The sequence below is a fragment of the Leguminivora glycinivorella genome, chromosome 17 (assembly GCF_023078275.1).
Source record: "Leguminivora glycinivorella isolate SPB_JAAS2020 chromosome 17, LegGlyc_1.1, whole genome shotgun sequence".
Classification (NCBI taxonomy): domain Eukaryota; kingdom Metazoa; phylum Arthropoda; class Insecta; order Lepidoptera; family Tortricidae; genus Leguminivora; species Leguminivora glycinivorella.
This window is the reverse complement of record NC_062987.1, coordinates 14,481,535-14,504,524: the sequence shown is the minus strand read 5'-3', so window position 1 is coordinate 14,504,524 and position 22,990 is coordinate 14,481,535. Positions and strand designations below refer to the sequence as shown.

Here is a 22,990-nt window from a genome sequence, read left to right as displayed (position 1 = left end):
TATATAGGTTAATATTAAGCTTAACCACCTTTCTAAACGCACGATGTCTATGACCGATATTTTGTTTTAAAAAGTTCAAAGTCCAAATCATATGCCATACAGCCATACACGATAATAATATTACACAACAAAAATAAATTAACTTAAATATAATCGACTTCAGTAAAGTTCAAATAAAGTGAATTCCCACACGACAGCTTTATTTCGTAACTTCTAAAGAGTAATAAATTATAACTTTAATTATGACGAGATCACAAGACTAAGCATAGACAACACTTTTATCAACCAACTTGTCTTCTGTCATCAGGTGATTGGGAGTGAGGAATTCAGAAAAGGGATAAATTCGTAAATCAATATGTCTGGGAAAGATAAACTACAAATTTTCCCTTCTCGGGGGTAAGTATTTCGTGTTACATTAAGTTTACCATGACATAAAACAGCCACGCAGAAAGTAGACCAATAAAAGGGTGGTTCCATAATTTCTGTATAAAATCAATGTATTTTGGATTTTCAGAGCTCAAATGTTGATAAAGGCCCGTCTGGCCGGAGCAGTTAAGGGCCACGGTCTCCTCAAGAAAAAGGCTGATGCCTTGCAAGTGAGGTTCCGTATGATCTTGGGAAAAATCATTGAGGTAAGTCTTTTACATCAATATATATCTTGTCCTCAATTTTATGCTCAAATCTATGCTTTAGTATGCAGAGCTGTGAATTTTATGATTAAAGATTGAAAAGAGGGAATCCCTGATATCATGCAGATAGAAGCAATTAATTCCAAGGCCCATAAGTATTTTTTTTATGTCGTAACATATTTCTTTCCTCATCAGACAAAGACCCTTATGGGTGAAGTAATGAAGGAAGCAGCGTTCTCCCTGGCTGAGGCAAAGTTCACCACAGGAGACTTCAACCAAGTGGTGCTCCAGAATGTGACCAAGGCACAGATCAAGATCCGATCCAAGAAAGACAATGTTGCTGGTATGTTTCATTGAATACATAAAACTATAATTAAAATAACACATTGACAGTTAAATAAATAAGCATTTGACTGAGTTCCATGGTAAATGTCAAGCATGTTTACATTATTAATTATTATTTTCACATTATGAACATAAAACAATCAATAAAATAAGCTTTGTTAGTGTTGGCTCATTGTTATATATAGGCTTGGGACTTTTGGATGCTCGCTATGGTTCTGGCATCCGCAGAGTCGCCATTATGTTAAAATATTTTTTTCGAAGTCAAAGTCAAAGCCTGGAAATAAAACATGTTAGATGTCATGATCTATACGTATACCTATAACAATATGCAATTAATTTTATCACAAATCTATTACACACACCTGTCGAAGTTCACAGTTGACGCGATATGCATAATATATACTACATATATACGTATATACTACCTATGATTTACTTTACTATGCATCCTCTTTGATACTTGTGTTTTGTTTGACAGACGACTGACATCTATTTCAAATAAAAACACTTGAGTAATGTTGTCAGTTCAGATGAAATATCGTTTACGCAATTTGTAACAAAATTTTAAAATTAATAATTTTACGACTTGCGAAATTAAATCCTGGTTAGAGCCGTATCAGGAATTAAAATATGATGAAGAAAAGTCTAGTATATTTTGCTCTTTATGTGATGTTCATTTCTAAGCCGGAAAAAAAGTATTTATTGCTAACCATATTAAGAGGGCATTCAACGAAAACGTCGTAATAATGTAAAATTGATAGTTTTAGTCGGCAAAATGCTACACTTTCCGTCATCTAAAAGACTTATTTAGTTCAGGATTCGATTAGGACATCTTCTTAACTTACATGTTGTGAGACTGGATTTTTAAAAACTAACTCACTTAATTAATTATGATTTTTTTTCTGGTGCATGTTTAGGAAAACCCGCGAAAAGTGCTGACTTAGTCCGTCTAATTTGTAAAATTTGGATAGTTTTGAATGCTTCAAGTGGTAAATTTGTATTATGTATATCCTGTACTACAATCTTCTGAGACTACTTCTGTAAAGAAACTTCAAGACTCCTCAGGATAATTATTATATTTGATCAACACTATTAATTGTTAACCTAGTTTACAAAACTGGGGACTCAATAGCACAGTTTTCGATAACTACCTTACACTAGCACGAGTAACAAAGAACTGCCGCCAACGGCCGGCGCCCCGTCAACGGAACTTCCCCGCCATCAATCCCTTTTTTTAACTACCCTCTTTGTTTCTTTTAATAAAGTTATGATGGCGGCCAAGTACCGAATACTATTAAAATTTAATATATCTTATATTAACTACCCACAAACATCTAATTACAATTTTGGATGGCAAAAATCACAACACTCGGTCATCCGACTGCGTGCTATCTCCGGAGCACGCGAAATCACAACACTCTAGGTAAGAGTATCTATATTATCTATTATCTATATTATCTATTAATCTATATTATCTATTATCTATAGTATCTATATTATCTCTTGACTCTAGTATAATTATTAATACAGGATGCGGGGACACAAAAATACAATTAATCTCTAAACAAGATATAGATTTCAACATATATGGCTACTGAATACATCATTTATTAATATAATTATACAGTAGTAGGTATTTATAATCTAATTGTGATTATGACATAACATAGGTTTGGGACATAGTATAGGTTTCTAATCTGAGTTAGACTCGTCCGAGTCCGGTGACTCAGAACCAGATGACTCGTTTATTTGCAGCGCCTGAACACTGATCCAAGGACGCATTCTATCAGCAGCTACAACGCTGTCATATTTTTTAGCATCAAACCCAGGAACGTTGGTGATTCTGTAACGATCGTTACCTAGGCAACATGTAACTTTATATGGGCCAATAAACTTGGGCAAAAGTTTTTTACTTTTCCCATTGTTATAAAAACTGGTCTTCGTAATTTTTACTAAGTCACCGACAGAATACGTAACCGCTGGTGCTTTCTTTAAGTCATACAACTCTTTTTGTTTTTGTTGACTATGTCGAATATTCAGAGAAGCCCTTTCTCTGATTTCATCCATCCTCCCATCAGTCTCTGTTGATGGGGGGCCAGACTCGTCTATATTATCAGAAACACTATTCAAGACTTCATTTCTTAAAGGGGAGCGAAAGGAAGGTGCCTCATCGTTGCCAGTATCTCCGTCAGTTACAGTCGACGTCATGCCGTCAGGACTCACTACCACGTCATTGTCCGTTGATAACTTGTTATCAATAGGGCAGTTCGATTTAACCCCGAAGAGTAATTCCGATGCACTCCTTTTTGTCGTAGCATTAATGGTATTATTAATACCCCACTGTACTTGACCCAGTTGCTTGTCCCAATCACGTTCATTATTTTCGAAGTTCTGTGTCGCCAGGGCCGTAATAATAGTTTGGTTGTACCTCTCGGCCTGCCCATTTGCCCTAGGACAAGCAACTGCGTTAAGTACATGTTTGATACCTTTGTTAACACAGAAGTCTTTGAATTGGCCCGAAGTAAACGCGGTCCCACGATCCGATATAATTCTTCTCGGAATCATAAAATCGTTAAACAGACTATCTAGTACTTTGATTACGTTTTTTGTTTTCGTGTCTTTGACTGGTCTGGCAAAGACATATTTTGTAAAACCGTCTACTATCGTTAGAATGTAGCTGTTGCCTGCTTTGCTCTTAACAAATGGTCCCAAATGGTCCAGATGCAAGGTGTGAAATGGTTGTGCTACTTTTTCTATCGGGTGCAAATAGCCAGTACTAGTACGAGCTGCGTTATCTTTATTGTACGCACAGTCGATACAAGCCGCTACATATTTTTTGACAAAGCGTCTTAGTTTAGGGAACCAGTAGTGGCTCTGTACGCGTTCCAACGTTTTAGCATAACCGAAGTGACCTACATCATCGTGGTTTGCCCTACAGATCTGCCACCTAGCGTCTTTCGGGACTACTAATCTCAAGCCATCTTCAGTTTTCCTATGCAACGCGTGGTTCTTAACAACGAAGTGGTTTTTAACGTCAGAGACCTCCCTATCTAAGCCCGGTTTTAAAATCTTAAAAATCCTCTCTAACTTAGTGTCGGCCATTTGTAGTGTCAAAATCCAATTGTCAGTATTTATATGTAAGACATTCATAGCTGGCATTGGACCACAATCCTTCGGAGGATTGCGGCTCAGTGCGTCCACATGAGCCATCCGACATCCCGGTCGGTATTCAATTTTAAAATTATATTCACTTATAGTCAACCACCAGCGTGCAATCCTCGGAATTAAGTCACGCTTTGTGAGGGTGGTCCGGAGTGCATTACAGTCCGTGTATACAGTGAAGTTAAGCCCCAGAAGATACGGTCGAAACTTTTTCAACGTACAGACCACAGCCAAAGTCTCTAACTCATAAGAGTGAAAATGACGTTCCTCTGGCGTGGTCTGTCGGCTGAAGTACGCGACAGGCTTCAACACTCTGGGACTCAACTGCCATTGCATTAGTATGCCGCCTAATCCTAGTGAGCTAGCATCAGTGTGTACCTCAGTGTCCAGTTCCGGATTATACAGTGCCAGCAGGGGACGTTTAACCAAGCACTCCTTTAACGTCTCAAATGACTTAACTTCATCGCCACCCCACTGCCACTGTATATCCTTTTTAAGCAGTATGGTCAGAGGCCTAGCAATTTCACCGAACCCTTTCACAAAGCGGCGAAAATAGCTCGCTAAGCCTAGGAATTGCCGGACCTCATGAACATTACGAGGTACCGGAAAATTCTGCACCGCCATAATCTTCCTTTCACTTGGTCTTATACCCTCGGCAGAGATTTCGTATCCTAAATATTCTATGCTCGTATCAAAAAAACTGCATTTTGACAGTTTGAGGGTTAGACCAGCATCCCTTATCAATTTTAGTACTTCCTCCAATCTTTCAAATCCTTCATCAATTGATGACGAAGGAATGAGAAGGTCATCCATATATGCCAGGGCACTTTTAAATCTACGCGCACCTAACAATCCGTTCATCATTTTTTGAAATACAGCAGGCGCGTTTGCCAATCCGAAGGGCATCCTTTTAAATTCATAATGCCCGTCCGGGGTGACAAACGCTGTCAAATGCCGGCTTTCTTCTCCTACTGGGATTTGGTAGTAGCCGGATGCTAGATCCAGCGTGATAAAATATTTGTTCCCACTTAAATTTGACAGCTGGTCGTCAATTAGAGGTAAGGGATATTTGTCTTTGATGGTTTTATTGTTAAGGGCTCTGTAATCAACACAGAGCCGAGACTCCCCGTTCTTTTTCTGAACCAACAATATAGGACTCGCGTAATTAGAGTTGGATTCCTGTGCTATATCATTTGTCACCAATTCATCGACAATATCCCTCACCTTTTTACGTTCAACATGCGACAGTCGGTAAGGTCTATACACCACAGGCGTCTTATCATGTAACTCTATGTTCATAACAGCATCCTTAGTACACCCTAATTCGTTAAGGTTTTTAGCAAAACAACTTCTGTATTTTTGGAGAAGCTGATGCAATCTATCGCGGGTTTCCTCATCGATCCTTTCGCCTATTTTAATTTCGGACCTGTCTATCGGGTTATCCTCTCTTTCGTATTGTTCGGCTTGTACGGCCAGAGTCTTGACTTCTGCTATTGGATTGACTCTCGCTATTAACGTCCCTGCCTTGAAGCTAAGCGGGGCCTTCGTTAATGAAGTTATAAACACTACCGCCCCACCCTCATTGACCTCGTAACAACCCTGATGTAGATGATATTCTTGATTAGGGCATAACCTGGTGCCTCCGTTCGAGTAAACATTGCCAGTATAAGTTTCCTTCGTATATACCTCCACTAAACCTCCTTTCACTACTGTAACATCTTTAGAGACGTACAGGCTAATGGTCTCATTTGTTTGCACGGAAATGTCGGTGGGAGTATGATAAAGGAACAACTGTTCACCTCTCTTCAGCGCCGTTACAAATGGTTTCTCCGTAAAATTCCGTCCTATCATAAGAGGGCTATCTAAATACGTGTCATCAACAACCAAAACATCCAGCTCTGTTTCAACCTCATCGATTCGGACATTTATGGTAGCATTGTATTTCGGGAAGACTGCACCATGACCGAAACCCCTCAAAGTCAGCAATGGCGTACTATTATTGCTAGTCAATCCCAGAGTAGTCGCATCTGTACTCCGAATTAGACTACGCGCGCACCCGAAGTCAATATACGCGTCTATCATTTGACCATTAACGCAAATATTTTTGAAATACTTTTCATTTACAGAATCATCATAATCTATAATATCGCAAAGAGGACTTGTTTGGTCTGTATGATCTAAAGGCGTTTTCATTTCGTAATTCGGTCTTGTTTCAATCCCTTCCAATAGAGAATTGTCTACATCTACAACTACCTTTAGCACCTTTTTCTCAGTAGGCTGGTTGTTTGGGTTGTTGACTTCGCGCATTTGGGTTTGTAGTGGTCTTTTGGTGCAATTGTCACTATTATGCCCTACCCTATAGCATTTGCTACACTTAACAATGGGCTTCGTACAATTTTGGTAGATATGACCGCGTTCGTTGCAATTAAAGCAAGTAGAGTCTACTCCCCTACTGAATGTAGTGCTCTTACCAGAAAGGTTACTACGAAAGTCACGTCTCTTTAGTGAATTTGATGCTAATGGACCTCGTGATGCGTCTCTGGACTGTGAAGGCTGTTGTGACGCTAAATAATTTAAGAGATCCTCTGGTTCCTCACATTTGAGAGCTTGGGCTCCGTTCCTAACTGAGCTATCCGTAATCCCATAAATTATACAATCAACTGCCTTTCGACCGACAATCTCGCACCGACTCAGTAATGCCAATTTCTCATAAAAATAGTCTCTTAGAGTTTCATCTGTGCGAGATTTTCGGTTTAACATTTCATCTAATAGTTTACCATAATTTACGTCATTCGGGAAAGCTTTAATTAATTTACTTTGCCAGATATCCCACGAGTAATTGAGCGATGGCAAAGATTCATACCAACTTTTGGCTAACCCACGTAACTTTTGCAGCGCGTAGTGAATTTTTTGCTTCTCATCCCATGAATAAATTTCGGCGCACTCGTTCACCTTCTTTAGCCATCGTTCAACATCTTGAGCTTTGTTGTTAGGGTCGAACTCCGGGACAACGTTATTATTAGAAGCGTTCTTACTTGGCAGACCTTGAAGCGTAGATACTATCTTCAACAACTCATCTGCAGTTAATCCCTTTCGGCTCCTCTTCTTGGAAGTCACATTAGCGTCCTCTGATGACGAGGACCTATTTCTTCTCCTTCGCTTCTTCCTTGGCCGCTTCGGCGTGTAACTTTTCTCATCATCTGAAAAATTTCAAGCGCATTTTATGTTCTTATCTCAAACCATGCCTCCCACCAATGGGACGTTTTACGCCTTAATTCATATTTCTGACCTTAAAACTTGCCTTTTCTCTTTTTTATAAACTTCGACAGACTTTAGCGTAATTTTGAACTGACTTGACAGGATTGCGCAATCCTTAACTTTTCTCTGACTTGTCTTGGGTAATTTAGCAGACTTTGACAAGCTTTGATATTACCTTGATAAGATCTGACACTACTTTGGTGAACTTTGACATCGCTTTATAAAGTTTAAATTAATTTGACATATGTTTGTCAAAGTCTGGCTTCATTTCATGGTGTTTGACATTCGTTTGATTGCATTTGACATGGTATGACGTAAGTTTGACACTGTTTGCCATTAGTTTGGCAGTACTTGACATAGATTGACAGTGTTTGACTATGTTTGACATGAGTTTGACAATATTTGACATCCGTTTGACAATGTCTGACTATGTTTGACAGTGTTTAATTACATTTGACATTGTTTGACGTAAGTTTGACAATGTTTGACATTGTTTAACATCAGTTGGGCTCTATCTGACAATGTTTGACAGTGTTTGACTACGTTTGACATTGTTTGACGTAAGTTTGACAATGTTTGACATTGTTCAACATCAGTTTGACACTATTAGACATTAGTTTGACAGTGTTTGACTATGTTTGACGTTGTTTGACGTAAGTTTGACAATGTTTGACATTGTTCAACATCAATTTGACACTATTTGACGTTAGTTTTACAGTGTTTGACTATGTTTGACTATGTTTGACGTAAGTTTGACAATGTTTGACATTGTTTTACATCAGTTTGACTCTATTTGACAATGCCTGACAGTGTTTGACTACGTTTGACATTGTTTGACGTAAGTTTGACAATGTTTGACATTGTTCAACATCAGTTTGACACCATTTGACATTAGTTTGACAGTGTTTGACTATGTTTGACGTAAGTTTGACAATGTTTTACATTGATCAACATCAGTTTGACACAATTTGACGTTAGTTGTACAGTGTTTGACTATGTTTGACTATGTTTGACGTAAGTTTGACAATGTTTGACATTGTTTTACATCAGTTTGACTCTCTTTGACAATGTTTGACAGTATTTGACTACGTTTGACATAACTTTGACAACTCTATCTACTTGGCGTCAAACTAAACAGCACATCTACATGGCGGTTAAGTTATATGTAGCACTTACATAATCAGTCAAAATAAACAGCGCACCTACAAGGCTGTTATGTGCAAGCACACCTACATGACCGCAGTCATACTAAACAGCGCACCTACATGGCTGTTAGGTTATATGCAGCACACCTACATGGCCGCTACCTAACTAAAAAGCACACCTACATGTCTGTCAGGTTATATGCAGCACACCTACATGGCCGCAGTCATATTATACAGCGCACCTACATGGCTGTTACATAATAATGCAGCACACCTACATGGCCGCTATCAAACTAAACAGCACACCTACATGGCTGTTACGCAATATGCAGCACACCTACATGGCCGCTATCAAACTAAACAGCACACCTACATGGCTGTCAGGTTATATTATGTAGCACACCTACATGGCCACAATCAAACTAAACAGCACACCTACATGGCTGTCAGGTTATATGCAGCACACCTACATGGCCACAATCAAACTAAACAGCACACCTACATGGCTGTCAGGTTATATGCAGCACACCTACATGGCCACAATCAAACTAAACAGCACACCTACATGGCTGTCAGGTTATATGCAGCACACCTACATGGCCACAATCAAACTAAACAGCGCACCTACATGGCTGTTAGCTCACTCAACACACTACAATTTATCGCCTGTAGGTATAAGCACACTTCTACGAGGATTCTATGAACTTTACTGCCTCAACAAACAATTGCTTCAACCGAATGTAACTCAAATCCAACCTCGTGCGTATACCTACCCTTGCGATTAATTGTTTAGTCGTCATATTGCTTTAAAATAAGATAAGATCCTGAATTACTTACTGTTTTTGTCAGCCATGGCTCGCAGCGCAGGCTCACGCTCACTTCTGATATGTAAAGAAACTTCAAGACTCCTCAGGATAATTATTATATTTGATCAACACTATTAATTGTTAACCTAGTTTACAAAACTGGGGACTCAATAGCACAGTTTTCGATAACTACCTTACACTAGCACGAGTAACAAAGAACTGCCGCCAACGGCCGGCGCCCCGTCAACGGAACTTCCCCGCCATCAATCCCTTTTTTTAACTACCCTCTTTGTTTCTTTTAATAAAGTTATGATGGCGGCCAAGTACCGAATACTATTAAAATTTAATATATCTTATATTAACTACCCACAAACATCTAATTACAATTTTGGATGGCAAAAATCACAACACTTCTTTATTATAAGGCTTTATAATAGTAAATGAGGATATGATGAATCCAATTTGTTTCAGAAATCACCTCAGAATAAGTGTCAATTTCTTCGAAAACTTACGTGTTTTTGAAGTAGTTTTAATATAAAAATAATCTGCAACGCTTACTCAAACAGATTTTATGCAAAAGTTTTCTATTAATTTCAATTTAATATTTTTGACGATTTTTTAAAAATGCCTCCTTATTACCGGTTACGCGCGCTTGCGATGTCAGTACCGCGGCAGAGCTTGTAGAGGCAGGACGTATGGTAGTCCGCACAGCACGCGGCTCGACGATCGCGAAGTTATTCTGTCATTGTGTGCGGCACCCGCCGTGTCCAAAACCGCACTTGTGTGCGTGTTTGGCTGTACTGTTGCATGTATACTGCGACCGAAAACTTTGATCCTTGGGTTGACGACTTTGGTAACTAATTAACTTGACTAATATTTTTAGTAAGTATTATTTATTATTGAATATCATTTGAGGTTACTGACTCGTCTCAACAAAATCTTTGACAATAGATGGTACTCAGGATCTGATGATGAAGTCAGATGGTAGTCATGAGTTCTCATCAACCAGGTCTTGAAACCATTTCGTGTTTGGGCTCGTTTGATTCGCCTCAACAAGATCTTTGACAAGAGGTGATGGTACCCAGGATCTGATGATGAAGCCGGAAGGTAGTCATGAGTTCTCATCAACCAGGTCTTGAAACCATTTCGTGTTTGGGCTCGTTTGATTTGCCTCAACAAGATCTTTGACAAGAGGTGATGGTACCCAGGATCTGATGATGAAGCCGGAAGGTACTCATGAGTTCTCATCAACCAGGTCTTGAAACCATTTCGTGTTTGTGCTCGTTTGGTTCGTCTCAACAAGATCTTTGACAAGAGATGGTACCCAGGATCTGATGATGAAGCTGGAAGGTAGTCAAGAGAATTCATCAACCAGGTCTTGAAACCACTCCGTGTTTGGGCTCGTTTGGTTCGTCTCAACAAGATCTTTGACAAGAGATGGTACCCAGGATCTGATGATGAAGCTGGAAGGTAGTCAAGAGTATTCCACGACCAGGTCTTGAAACCACTTCGTGTTTGGGTTCGTTTGATTCGTCTCAACAAGATCTTTGACAAGAGATGGTAATCACTCTTTTATACTCTGGCGCATCCACTGTCTCAGTGTGTCAACAGTCAACTAAAGCAGGTAGGCGTAGCGTAGAGTTGTATTTCCTTACAAAAAACTAATACATAGATGTGGACCTTCCTGTGCTCCATGCAATTAAAACAACATAATATTTAAAAACCGGCCGAGAGCGTGTCCCGGCCCGACACGCTCTCGGCCGGTAAATAGCCGCTCGGCTCTTCCGTAGTTTTCCATATTTTTCAAAAACTACAGAACCTATCAAGTTCAAAACAGTTTTCCTAGAAAGTTTATAAAGTTCTACTTTTGTGATTTTTAAATATTTTTTATATATATGGTTAAAAAGTTAGAGAGGGGACACACTTTTTTTTCCTTTAGGAGCGATTATTCCCGAAAATATTAATATTATCAAAAAACGATTTCAGTAATTCATTTTTAAATACCTATCCAACAATAAATCATACGTTAGGGTTGAAATGAAAAAAAAAATCACTCCCTACTTTACGTGTAGGGGGGGTACCCTAATAAAACATTTTTTCCACTTTTTATTTTTGCACTTTGTCGGCGTGACTGATATACATATTAAATTTATTTTTAACAAGCAGAAACGTCTGCTAACGATTCTAAACATTACAAGATGTAATAGTCTGTCGGTAGATGGCGCTAGACGTCACCCCAAGACGTGTGTACATAAGGAAAGGCATGGAAAGATTTGCGATGTCCGGCGCGGCTTCCGTAGCTCAATTGGTTAAGAGCCTTGCACGGATTGCAAATGATGCGGGTTCAAGTCCCGCCGGAAGCGTAAATTTTTCCATTTTTTCCTTTAATATAAAAATGATGTGTATATTGGTACCAAATTTCAGCTCTCTAGTTCTAACGGTCACTGAGATTATCCGCGGACGGACGGACGGACGGAGGGACAGACAGACAGACATGGCGAAACTATAAGGGTTCCTAGTTGACTACGAAACCCTAAAAACACATTTTAAATATAAAAAAAACTACTTAAAATTAAAGAAAACCGATCTTAGTTCCATTATATATATATGTACCTAGAAAACATCATCATCTTCCTTGCGTTATCCCGGCATTTGCCACGGCTCATGGGAGCCTGCGGTCCACTTTGACAACTAATCCCAAGATTTGGCGTAGGCACTAGTTTTTACGAAAGCGACTGCCATCTGACCTTTCAACCCAAAGGGTAAACTAGACCTTATTGGAATAAGGATGTTTTCCTTCGCCGAAAAGAACCTAGAAAACATATCATATACAAAATGAAATAAAACTAAGAAAACGGATTATATTCATTATACGCGATATAATCTGATTCCATAAATTTATTTCATGAGTAACTATCGCGGCGACAGAAGACAATATTATATACACAATTTATTATATTATAAAAGTTTTTTAATTTATTTCTTCCAAGGCTACACACGTTTTAATAAAAAAAACTGTGATAAGTTTAATAATTAAACTAAAAGGTCAAGTATTTATGCACGAAATCATGTATGCAAATATGTCATATATATGGTGGTGTTTTTACGCAAGTATCAATAATGGTTAGTCCGCAACGCTACTGACGGCGTGGCGGTACCGACCATGAATGCTATCCCTTTCGCTCTAGCCGCACGTAAGGTTGGTTCGAAGAGGATCGCACGCTATGTCTGTACCGCAGGCTACAATCGTTATGCTTCTGGTTATAGTGTGCGTCTGCACACAGGCGCACGCCAGCGCCGCCGGCGTCGAAATGCGAGCAAGCAGATTTTTTGAAAGCGCTCTTAAAAGTGTATCCCATCAAAAAAACTGTGGCGAATATAGCTTGTTGTTGGATTGGATAGAGATATTGTTGTTAGATATTTTATTTCCAGGCTTTGACTTTGACTTCGAAAAAATTTTTTTAACATAATGGCGACTCTGCGGATGACAGAACCATAGCGAGCATCCAAAAGTCCCAAGCCTAGTTATATATTTTGGTTTTAAAGTTAAAAAAAACTATAAATCATTGTCTACTCTTTTAATGGGCAGTGTAAACATTGCAACTTACAAAGTCAACATTTGAAGCACCCTTGCAAAAAACTAATAAGCTTGAGTTGGTATTTGTTCCATTTTTGTAAGCTTTATTGTACATAAATGAAACAAAAGACACAGTTACTCTTGTTGAGTTAAAGTTGAGTTGTCTTGTTGTTGGGGTTGAGAGATTGAAATTTTTTCAGGTGTTACACTGCCAATCTTCGAGTCGTACCAAGATGGCTCCGACACTTACGAGCTAGCGGGTCTCGCGCGAGGTGGTCAGCAACTCGCCAAGCTGAAGAAGAACTTCCAGAGCGCTGTCAAACTGTTGGTCGAGCTCGCGTCTCTCCAGACCTCCTTTGTGACTTTAGACGAAGTTATCAAGATCACTAACAGGCGTGTCAATGCTATTGAGCATGGTAAGTTCAAGCTATATACTTAATCCTACTATAGGATATAGTCACTTACTTTTGAAAGTGTAGAACTTCCAGAGCGCTGTTAAACTGCTGGTCGAGGTCGCGTCTCTCTCTCTCTCCAGACCTCCTTTGTGACTTGAGATGAAGTTATCAAGATCACTAATAGGCGTCTCAATGCTATCACAGTATAAGGACGACTCAGTAGTTACTCTCTGGCAGTGGTGTCGCGAAAGGTACCTACTGCGTTCGAAAGCACGTGGTTGAACAAAATTTCTATAAATGTTACTCGACATCGTCCAAGGTAAGATGTAATTATTTAATACTATTAACTATAAGTATTAGTATAATAAAACCACATTATGTCAGCCAGAAAACACAAAAAAATATCATTTTGCATATTATTCTTATCCACGTTTATCCAAATCCGCTTGCATGATGTGTTGCGTACGTACACGACGCGCTTGTGTGCTCCCGCGGTGTACGTTGGTAAGAAGAGTTATTACTGCTTTATTCTTTGATGTTATTGAACATCGTAAGTTCAATAACAACACATAACCCTCCAAAGGCTTCTTATAATAATTCCATTTATTCAGAGACTATATTCTCAAATCCGCAACGCAGGCTTCGTCAGCTGAATACAAATTCCGTTATTAGCTACAAGCTTCGTCAAAAAGTAAAACAATGGAAAATCCGCAACATGTTTCGTCAATAAACTAAACCTACATACAAAAAAAAATACATAAGTACTTAAAAAAAAAACACACACACACACCTACAACTCAAAAACACCCTGCAAGTCGCCCCCAACAGGCAGCGTGCCCAAAAGGCTGGCCGCATTGCCTCGCTGAATGGCGATGCTTATTCTCTGAGCAAAATACTGGCCAGCCCTTTTGTCACCCGTCACATCAACCAAACGGGAATACAAAATATTTTCTTATAATACAAAATATTTTTAGAAAAAAAGTATTGTGCTAGTTTTACACTTGGTGGTGAGTTTGAAAAGTGTACCTTGTTCGTGAAATCTTGCCATGGGCTGCTAAATGCACGTCGGGCTAGTACTTTGAACTAAGAACACTTGGTGGTGAGTTTGAAAAGTGTACCTTGTTCGTGAAATCTTGCCATGGGCTGCTAAATGCACGTCGGGCTAGTACTTTGAACTAAGACTCTGCCCTATTCAACCCGTGCCATGCGACGACCTCACGAGGGCTAGCCATCCAAATATAAATAAATAAATATTATAGGACATTCTTACACAGCTGCCCATAAAGCAATTAGCGGTATCTCAAAATCAAATGCATTTGAAAATGGAACTGTCATTTAGAAAACTTAAGGTATACGTTTGCATTAAAATTTAATTTGGGAAACCGCCAATTGCCTTATGAGGTCAATCTGATTGACTGAGTCCCACGGTAAGTTCAAGAAGGGTTGTGTTATGGGTACTCAGACAACGATATATTTAATACTAGCTTTTGCCCGCGGCTTCGCTCGCGTTAGAAAGAGACAAAAAGTAGCCTATGTCACTCTCCATCCCTTCAACTATCTCCACTTAAAGAATCACGTTAATTCTTCGCTCCGTTTTGCCGTGAAAGACGGACAAACAAACAGACACACACACTTTCCAATTTATAATATTAGTATGGATAGTATGGATACAAATACTTATACACCGTGTTTCACTTAACACTAAAAACCTGAAAACCGTTTGTTCAGAATCGAGAGTAGAATCGATTGAGCTATATCTTGATGGGGGTAATATTTTTTGTTTTAATTTGTATTATTAGTTATTGTTTACGTGCCCATTCTACAAATTCGTAATACAACATTGTGCATATCATATTGCTAGAGGTTGTATACCTTTTTCAGTATTTAGGGGTATTAATACTGGCTGGTTACTTGGACGATTATTTATTCCGCTACGAGTTTGACGTTGTGCGTCACTTTAATTTTAAAGTTTATCATAAGTCATAACAAATTGAACCCTTACCTAATTACAACCTTGTCATTTTGAATGTTAGGTTTAAATTTGCTTACTGCGTCACCTGTCTAATTTGAAGTTTACTGTGACACAGTTTAACGTGCTTTACAGTGACATAGCTGTCTATTGGTAAACCTTATGTCGTTGCAGTAACGTACACAATTAATCAGTTTTAAGGTTTACGATGGTAGCTAGCAATTATTTTATTGAGTGTAGAGTTAAAAGTCGAGTAGAGCTGCACAGAAAATTAAATATTCAATTTAAAAAAATAATAATCATCAAATTAAAAAATGAATATTGTAGATACGTTTAAAAAAATAAAAATCAGTTGGGGTGTCTGAGGTTTTGAGTGATACCGGAAACACGGTGTATACATAGAAAACATCCATGACTCAGGAACAAATATCTGCGCTCATCACACAAATAAATGCCCTTACCGGGATTCGAACCCGGGACCGCGGCTTAGCAGGCAGGGTCACTACCCGCTAGGCCAGACCGGTCGTCGAAATATGGCACCAACCAAATGTACTTATAAAAAAAAAATATTGCCTCTACTACCAAAAATTTGCATAAGATTAAATAGATCTTCAGGCAATTTCCTCTCGCGGCAAACGTATTTACTATGTAGACGTGCGTGCTGATGCTGAGGCAGTGCGTGAGTTTTGCTTGGGCGAGCAACATGTCTCGACTGAGTCAATGCTACATGGGACCATTGCCGCGTGAGCACATTGCCTCGCAACGTGCCTTGCTCTGTGTGGACCCGGCTATTTACAAACAGAACAATAGATACATCAGTGCGTGAGTTTTGCTTGGGCGAGCAACATGTCTCGACTGAGTCAAGGCTACATGGGACCATTGCCGCGTGAGCACATTGCCTCGCAACGTGCCTTGCTCTGTGTGGACCCGGCTATTTACAAACAGAACAATAGATACATCAGTGCGTGAGTTTTGCTTGGGCGAGCAACATGTCTCGACTGAGTCAAGGCTACATGGGACCATTGCCGCGTGAGCACATTGCCTCGCAACGTGCCTTGCTCTGTGTGGACCCGGCTATTTACAAACAGAACAATAGATACATATATGTAGAAATTTTAATTTAACGCGTTTGCTAACATTTTTGACTCGAAGAACAAAAATTATCTGTTTAAATTTCAGTGATCATCCCGCGTCTGGAGCGCACTCTGGCGTACATTATCTCTGAGCTTGACGAGCTCGAGCGTGAGGAGTTCTACCGGCTCAAGAAGATCCAGGACAAGAAGAAGATCATCAAGGACAAAGCGGAAGCGGTTAGTATTACTGATTTTTTATACTTCTGTGAAATAGAGTTGAGATTGAGAAGGTTGCATGGAAAATGTCGACAATTCTTACATACATACACGCCTGTTTGCCAGAGGGGTAGGCAGAGATCACGGATTTCCATTTACTACTATCCTGACAAACCACTTTCGCTTCACACACTTTCATAACGTTTCTCATACACGCTCGTTGGTTTCGAGTACATCTGACCTGGCCTTTTTGCAATATTATCCCGATTTGGTCGAGAAAAGTTCGCCTAGGTCATCCACTGACAATTCTTGGCTTTTAAATAGTAGGTGAAACTTGGATCTTAATTATTTTTGTGTTGTAATTTTATAAACTGAAATGGATATAAATACAGTGACCAAGATCATCTTAATCTTACGCAGTTAACGTTCTCACTACGAAACCACCCGGCCATTGCGGTACCCGTCCAAAATTCTCTAGTGTCTTTAAAGGCGTTTGACCAATTCTAAGAGCGAGCAATGTGTTTTTGCATCTCCTAAAGGAATCCGTTACTAGAATATGGTATGAGTGAGGGCGCTGTCATATTTTCAACTAAGTACTCTATGTATTGTAGTGTGCATACTTAAAAAAAAAAGTTAAAAATCCATTTGTTCCTTAGTAGTTATAACTTAGTTTGACTCTAAACTTAAAATTGTAAGTTTCCAGTAGTTTGTTTCCTGTACGTACTCGTTCAAAGTTGACCACGATATTTCAGAAAAAGAAAGAGCTCCTAGCGGCGGGCCGGGGTCTGGACCTCGGCGACGGTGGCACCAACCTGCTTGATGAGGGCGATGAAGACATCGTGTTCTAAACTATCACTGACCGGTTATACCACTCATTGACGCCATTTTGTTGAGGACTACTTACTGAGGTGTAGCGAGTTTAGACACTAACCCCCTTATTTGCGTAACTTCAATTGAATAGTGAAGTTTTTTGTCCCTTTCTGTCATGTTGACACAAAAACATAGTGAGAAAGGGACAAAACACTTTAACTAATCAGTTCAGTAACTTTTTTATGTATAAGGAGGTTAGCTAGCTGCATGGTTGTATTTTTATCACCTACCACTATGTCTGTCACGTTCTAACTAGCACGAAAGTGATAGATGATATAGAATACAACTATGACACCGCTGAATGACAGAGTGCGACAATGTCATATTCAAGTATGACTAATATGACTATTATGACATTCTCACACTTTGCTTGATTTTCAAGTCGGTCCAAAGACAGAATCAAAGTCTCGACATAATCTTGAAGGCAGCTTTCTTACAAGTTGTCCTTGAAACCTCTATCTTTATGTAAAGTGGAGCATCTGTGGAATTCTATCAATATTGGTCTGCTTTATGCTCAATAATTAGCTTCAAGAAAATTGCCTCTGTGATTGGTAAAACCTGTTTATAGGCTGGTTTAATTGTTGGAATATTTAACAGAATATATTTACTGATAATCAGCCTATTATGGTTATAACAGAAAAGCACTGCAGATGTCCTGTAATGGCTTCTCAGGCCTACCAGGTCGATAGTATTGTATGTCTAGTGACAAATTGTTAGTAGTTACAGTCAAGTGTCTGAAAAAACTTCCAGTATTACCTTAAAAATGACCTTTTTTCATTAACCCTTTGAACGAAAAAAAAACTCGTCATACACACCAAGGTCACATGCCAAAGTCATCGTCTTTAAGCGTTCTTGGCGTTCAAAAGGTTAATAACCTCACTTTCCCAGACACCATAAAATTTCAGTTTCGACACTTGACTGTTTTTCAAATGTTTATGAATTGATATTAACAGCCTATATGGTGTTTCATTGTAAATAATGTTATCCTCTTCCACAAAAAAATACCCCTATATGGTCTATATACCCCCCTACCTTCCAATATGGTCCTTCAGTGGCAAATTGGCAATCTGATTGGTACACAAAGATTGTAAGCATTCCATGCATTATTTCAACTATGGCTTTTAGAATGCTGTTAAAGTATAAAGCAGTATAAGTACACCCATTTTATTATTTATAGTTTTTGATTTGTTGTTTAATGGTCGTTTAAGTGTAAGCAATCATGTAAATACAAGTTTGTGATGCGAAATATTAAATATTATTATTGATCGAAGTCTTGTTTTTATTATTATTTCTTCGTTTAGAAGGTTCTTTACCAACTAATAATACCTAATCTATCGAAACTCTGAAAACTGAAATTCTTTCATTGAAAAATGTAAACTTGATATTACTTTTTGTTCGTCAGATTTTACGTTTCGTAAATGATTAGGCCCCGTAGCCGAATGGCATTTCTGCGACGCGAAACGAAAACGAAACGCCGCGAAAGGTAGTCTGGCTCTGTCGCGCCAATACGCACGAGCGATAGAGATAGATATCTACGAGCGTTTCGTTTTGTGAGCGTTTGTGCCATTCGGCTACGATCCAGGTATTTTCTTATGATCCCGTAGGTTAAAAACGCGATCGAGTTGCTGGGGACGCGAGATCGCATGGTAGCAGGCGGTAGTGATGAATCAAGTCGGTGGGTGTCTAGACTCTAGATAGATACTTCTTGGTAATTCTATTGTAATCTTGTCTTTGATTTAGGTACTAAATATCAGAGAAAAAAATCTGTCATGTCAGTGTGTTTGAAAAGTGTTTTGTATTGAGTTCAAGATAATGTGAGATATTTGGATTGTGTTTTAATTTTGTGGGTAGGGGTAGGCATGTGTTTAGTGAATGTTTGTGGACATTTCCGAACTACAAATTCGATAAAATCATTAATTATTATAATGATTATAGTGATAATGAGAAATACCGTGGATAAATGGATGCTGATACGCAATAAATGTGTGTACCTATGTGCCTAGAAAATGTCGAATCTTAAGAAACTAAATTGCAGTTAACATGATGCTGAAAGGTAAGTTTCATATTTAATAATATAATATGCATGTAGGTTGACAGGTACCTATTAAATACATACTTACAATTTTTATTCTGGTTACAGTTAACGATAAAGTTAAAGTTGTAGGGGAAGATAGCTTAAGAGATAATCCATCAGGACACTTTCGCGCTACACCAGGGGCCATTATATATATTCTGTGGCTGCACTCAAATCTATAACTAGTATTATTTGATCTGTGCTATAACACTGCAATAGGACGCACCTACACCTATGGACTGTGTTTACACTTCAGCGACATATGTTAGCAACTCAGCCTGGTCTGAGGGTTGACCGTGAACACCAAACCACGAACAACGAACATTACAGAAATTAGATAAATATGCTTACGATTTGCGTCTGCGAAATCTGTAGCCAACACGCATCAGCATACCCAAGAATGATACGACTCGTAGAGAGACACAAAGTATTTTCGTAGCGCAAGTGATCACCTTTGCTAGGCCGATTCTGATCATCGAATTGCAGAACACACCGTCACTTTGCAAGGGATCAAATGTAAATTTGCCGTATCTAATTTTCCTTTTTGATTAGGATATTACATCATACGGAGCGAAACATGTCGAGCGATCTTCGACAGTTTTACGTGAGTTGCCCGATTTTACATGTTTAATAGGATATTAATTTTCATAAGCATAAAAAATCAGAAGTTTTGAAGACTTGTATCATAAACTCGTCCCTTATTAAGTAAACACCTTCATTCTTACCTCAGGATCTTACAGTAGGAATCGATCTTCAGTTTAATTCCAACTGTGATCACTTCGGACGTTTACAACGAACAACACTCTGCCCCACCCACCGCCCTGCAAGCACAGATTACATGATACTTTAGAGACGCCACGTCTACAACTTGTCTATATACTTAGTGTAGGTAAGGCTTACAGCCCGGCCACGACATTAGCGGCAGCCATACGTGCGAATGAAAAGTCCCATCGCTGTGTCTCTTTCCAATGTATGGCCGCCGCTCATCGCTGTCGCGCTTAGACCAATGTCGTGGCTGGGCCGTCAGGATTTAGACCTGCACTCAGGTGCACGCTCATATTGGGCGTGCAGCCTGCATGTCAAACAATCGAAGCTCATACAACTGTTCTGAGTCGACGCTGCCGCCAAGGTAGCTTTAGAAAGATGTATGAGATAGGTATTCAAGCTTTCTACAAGTACCAAAAACGGGTTACCCTCATCTGGCAGAATAATTTTAGTCCGAAACACACTTCGCATAACATGTTTCGCAGAAACACTTTCGGTCGAATGGTAACTTTGCAGAAAACTTAGTTGGCATTATTACTACCACGCATAAGACACATTTGGCAGAATATTGTTTTACAGAACATTACTTTGGTCGACTTTGGTTTAGCATAATTGTATGTACCATAATAATCTTATAGCATAATATTACATTAGCAGAATTATTACTCGCTATCAGAAAAGAAAAACTGCCCCAGAGTCACCATTAGGTACGACGACGAGCGAAGCGAGGAGGAGTGTTAGGTATCTTGCATCCCCAACACATCCAACTCGCTATCAAATAGCAAATTACAACTTTATGCCGCCTAAGTATTATGCACAAATATTATCTGCAAATGTATTGTTCGACTAGAAGAATATTATGCTGATCAACATTATGACAACAGACTATTCGGTAAAAAATCTGCGAAATGATTTGTGCCTAAGCATATTCTGCGTAAGGTGTTTCTGCCTAACTTGACTTCTGCCAAAAACTATTATACGAATCAAATATATGCGTAAAAAGTTTCTGCCGGATAATAGTGAACCACCAAAAACACATTTTCATGTATTTCTTTTTCTTACCTACATGCCTTAGTATGCACTGAAAATTATTTGTTATTCCAAAGTTACGTACAAAGCCTCCTGTTTCCTTGTCTAATAAATCATATAGGTAATTATCATTCTAGCGCACGCAAAGGGTCATTAATAACAACGCTAAAAATTGCTACGTAGCAATGCGAGCCGAACGTTGCCGGAATCGCCCGATCGGGAGAGTGTGTAACCCCTGATAACTTAAGTATGTATAATCTGTGCTAAAGGGAGTAGCGGGGGAGCTACGTGCCGACTTTATGCTGCGAATCCCCCCATTTTCATAAAAGATCGTAAACGCAGAAGGAATCAAACGAAAAAGAGATGTTATTGGGCTGGCGACAGACTATACAGGGCATAGAATCAGATGATTTGAATCTATGTCCTCGCAAATAATAGGTACTGTGGCTTAGCGCCACTTTGTGAATAGGTAGCTTGTATTATGTACCTGTTAAAATACCGGTTAAAATGTGTACCTACTTAGGCACCTACCTATACCTAAGTTCTGAAATATTTATGGGCAATTGGTTATCTTGCAGGTATTGTTATACTTACCACAAAATATAAAATAGTAGTGGTTAATACTACTATGGAAACGGATTATATCGCGTATTAACTAGTACCTACAAGACAGCAAGCCTAGCAAAAGGCAGTAGGCAATAACGATGTTGATATTATGTACTTAGAGTAGTCTCAATATTATATTTCGACGAAAAAAAGGAATACACCTGTTTGTGAAATAAATTTATTTTACATAATTATTAATTATCAAATGTCATCATAATAAAGGCTGCCCAGAAATATTACATATATGAATATTGTTAAGTGGGCGCGCGCTGTTCTGATGTATTCTGATGTACCTATTACCTATGCGGTGAGCCGGTGACAGTTCAGTAGTTCAGTATAGACATAGACATAGACATTCTTTATTGGTAATGAAAATTACAGGTCATAACTTTTACCATATTAGATTATTGCACATATGTAAATTACATCTACAGAGTGGGGCCTGTAACCAAGGTGAAGAATTGAACTGTAGGCTATTCCCTTATACTGATCAACATTTGTTCGGCGACTTTTAAAAATAACTTGTATTTTGATTTTTATCACCCTTGAAAGTTTTTTCTAAGAGGTAATGTATTGCGAATTCTGTTAAGTCTAAAGTGTGACAGACAACGTCAATGACAACAATAATGGCGTACATTGAAGCTAATATTTATTTTGTATGAAAAATTAAAAATTTAAAGACTTCATAATTTTTAAAAGTCACTGAACAAATGTTGATCAGTATAAGGAGAATAGCCTACAGTTCAATTCTTCACCTTGGTTACAGGCCCCACTCTGTATACACATTATCTACATTTTATACATTTGTTCGATAACTATACCTACATTTTTATTTTTATATAGCCTGCGATTCTTTACATATAACCAGGGGCGGCTCACTCCGCGATCCTTTCACCGCGCTACAAGTACATGCCGGCGGCCGCGAGTTCGCGGCCCATTCACTGGCGACGACCTTCGCGCGGCGCAATAGAATTCAATGTCGTCTGCACGCGTGCGGTCCGTTTGTTAATGTAGGTAAGAATTTAGAATGGCGGCGTTTTGTGAACATCAAAGGAGTGAGCCTTCTGTACT

General features: G+C 38.9%; 1 protein-coding gene across 1 annotated transcript; it reads left to right on the top strand.

The window, feature by feature from the left end:
• The first annotated feature begins 244 nt into the window (after window positions 1-244).
• On the top strand, window positions 245-18,715 carry LOC125235323 (V-type proton ATPase subunit D). Its single transcript, XM_048141860.1, has 6 exons — window positions 245-396; window positions 515-632; window positions 825-972; window positions 13,123-13,338; window positions 16,466-16,596; window positions 17,328-18,715. The coding sequence occupies exons 1-6, from the start codon at window positions 356-358 to the stop codon at window positions 17,421-17,423; spliced, it is 750 nt and encodes a 249-aa protein (XP_047997817.1). The 5' UTR covers window positions 245-355; the 3' UTR covers window positions 17,424-18,715.
• Window positions 18,716-22,990: the final 4,275 nt, after the last annotated feature.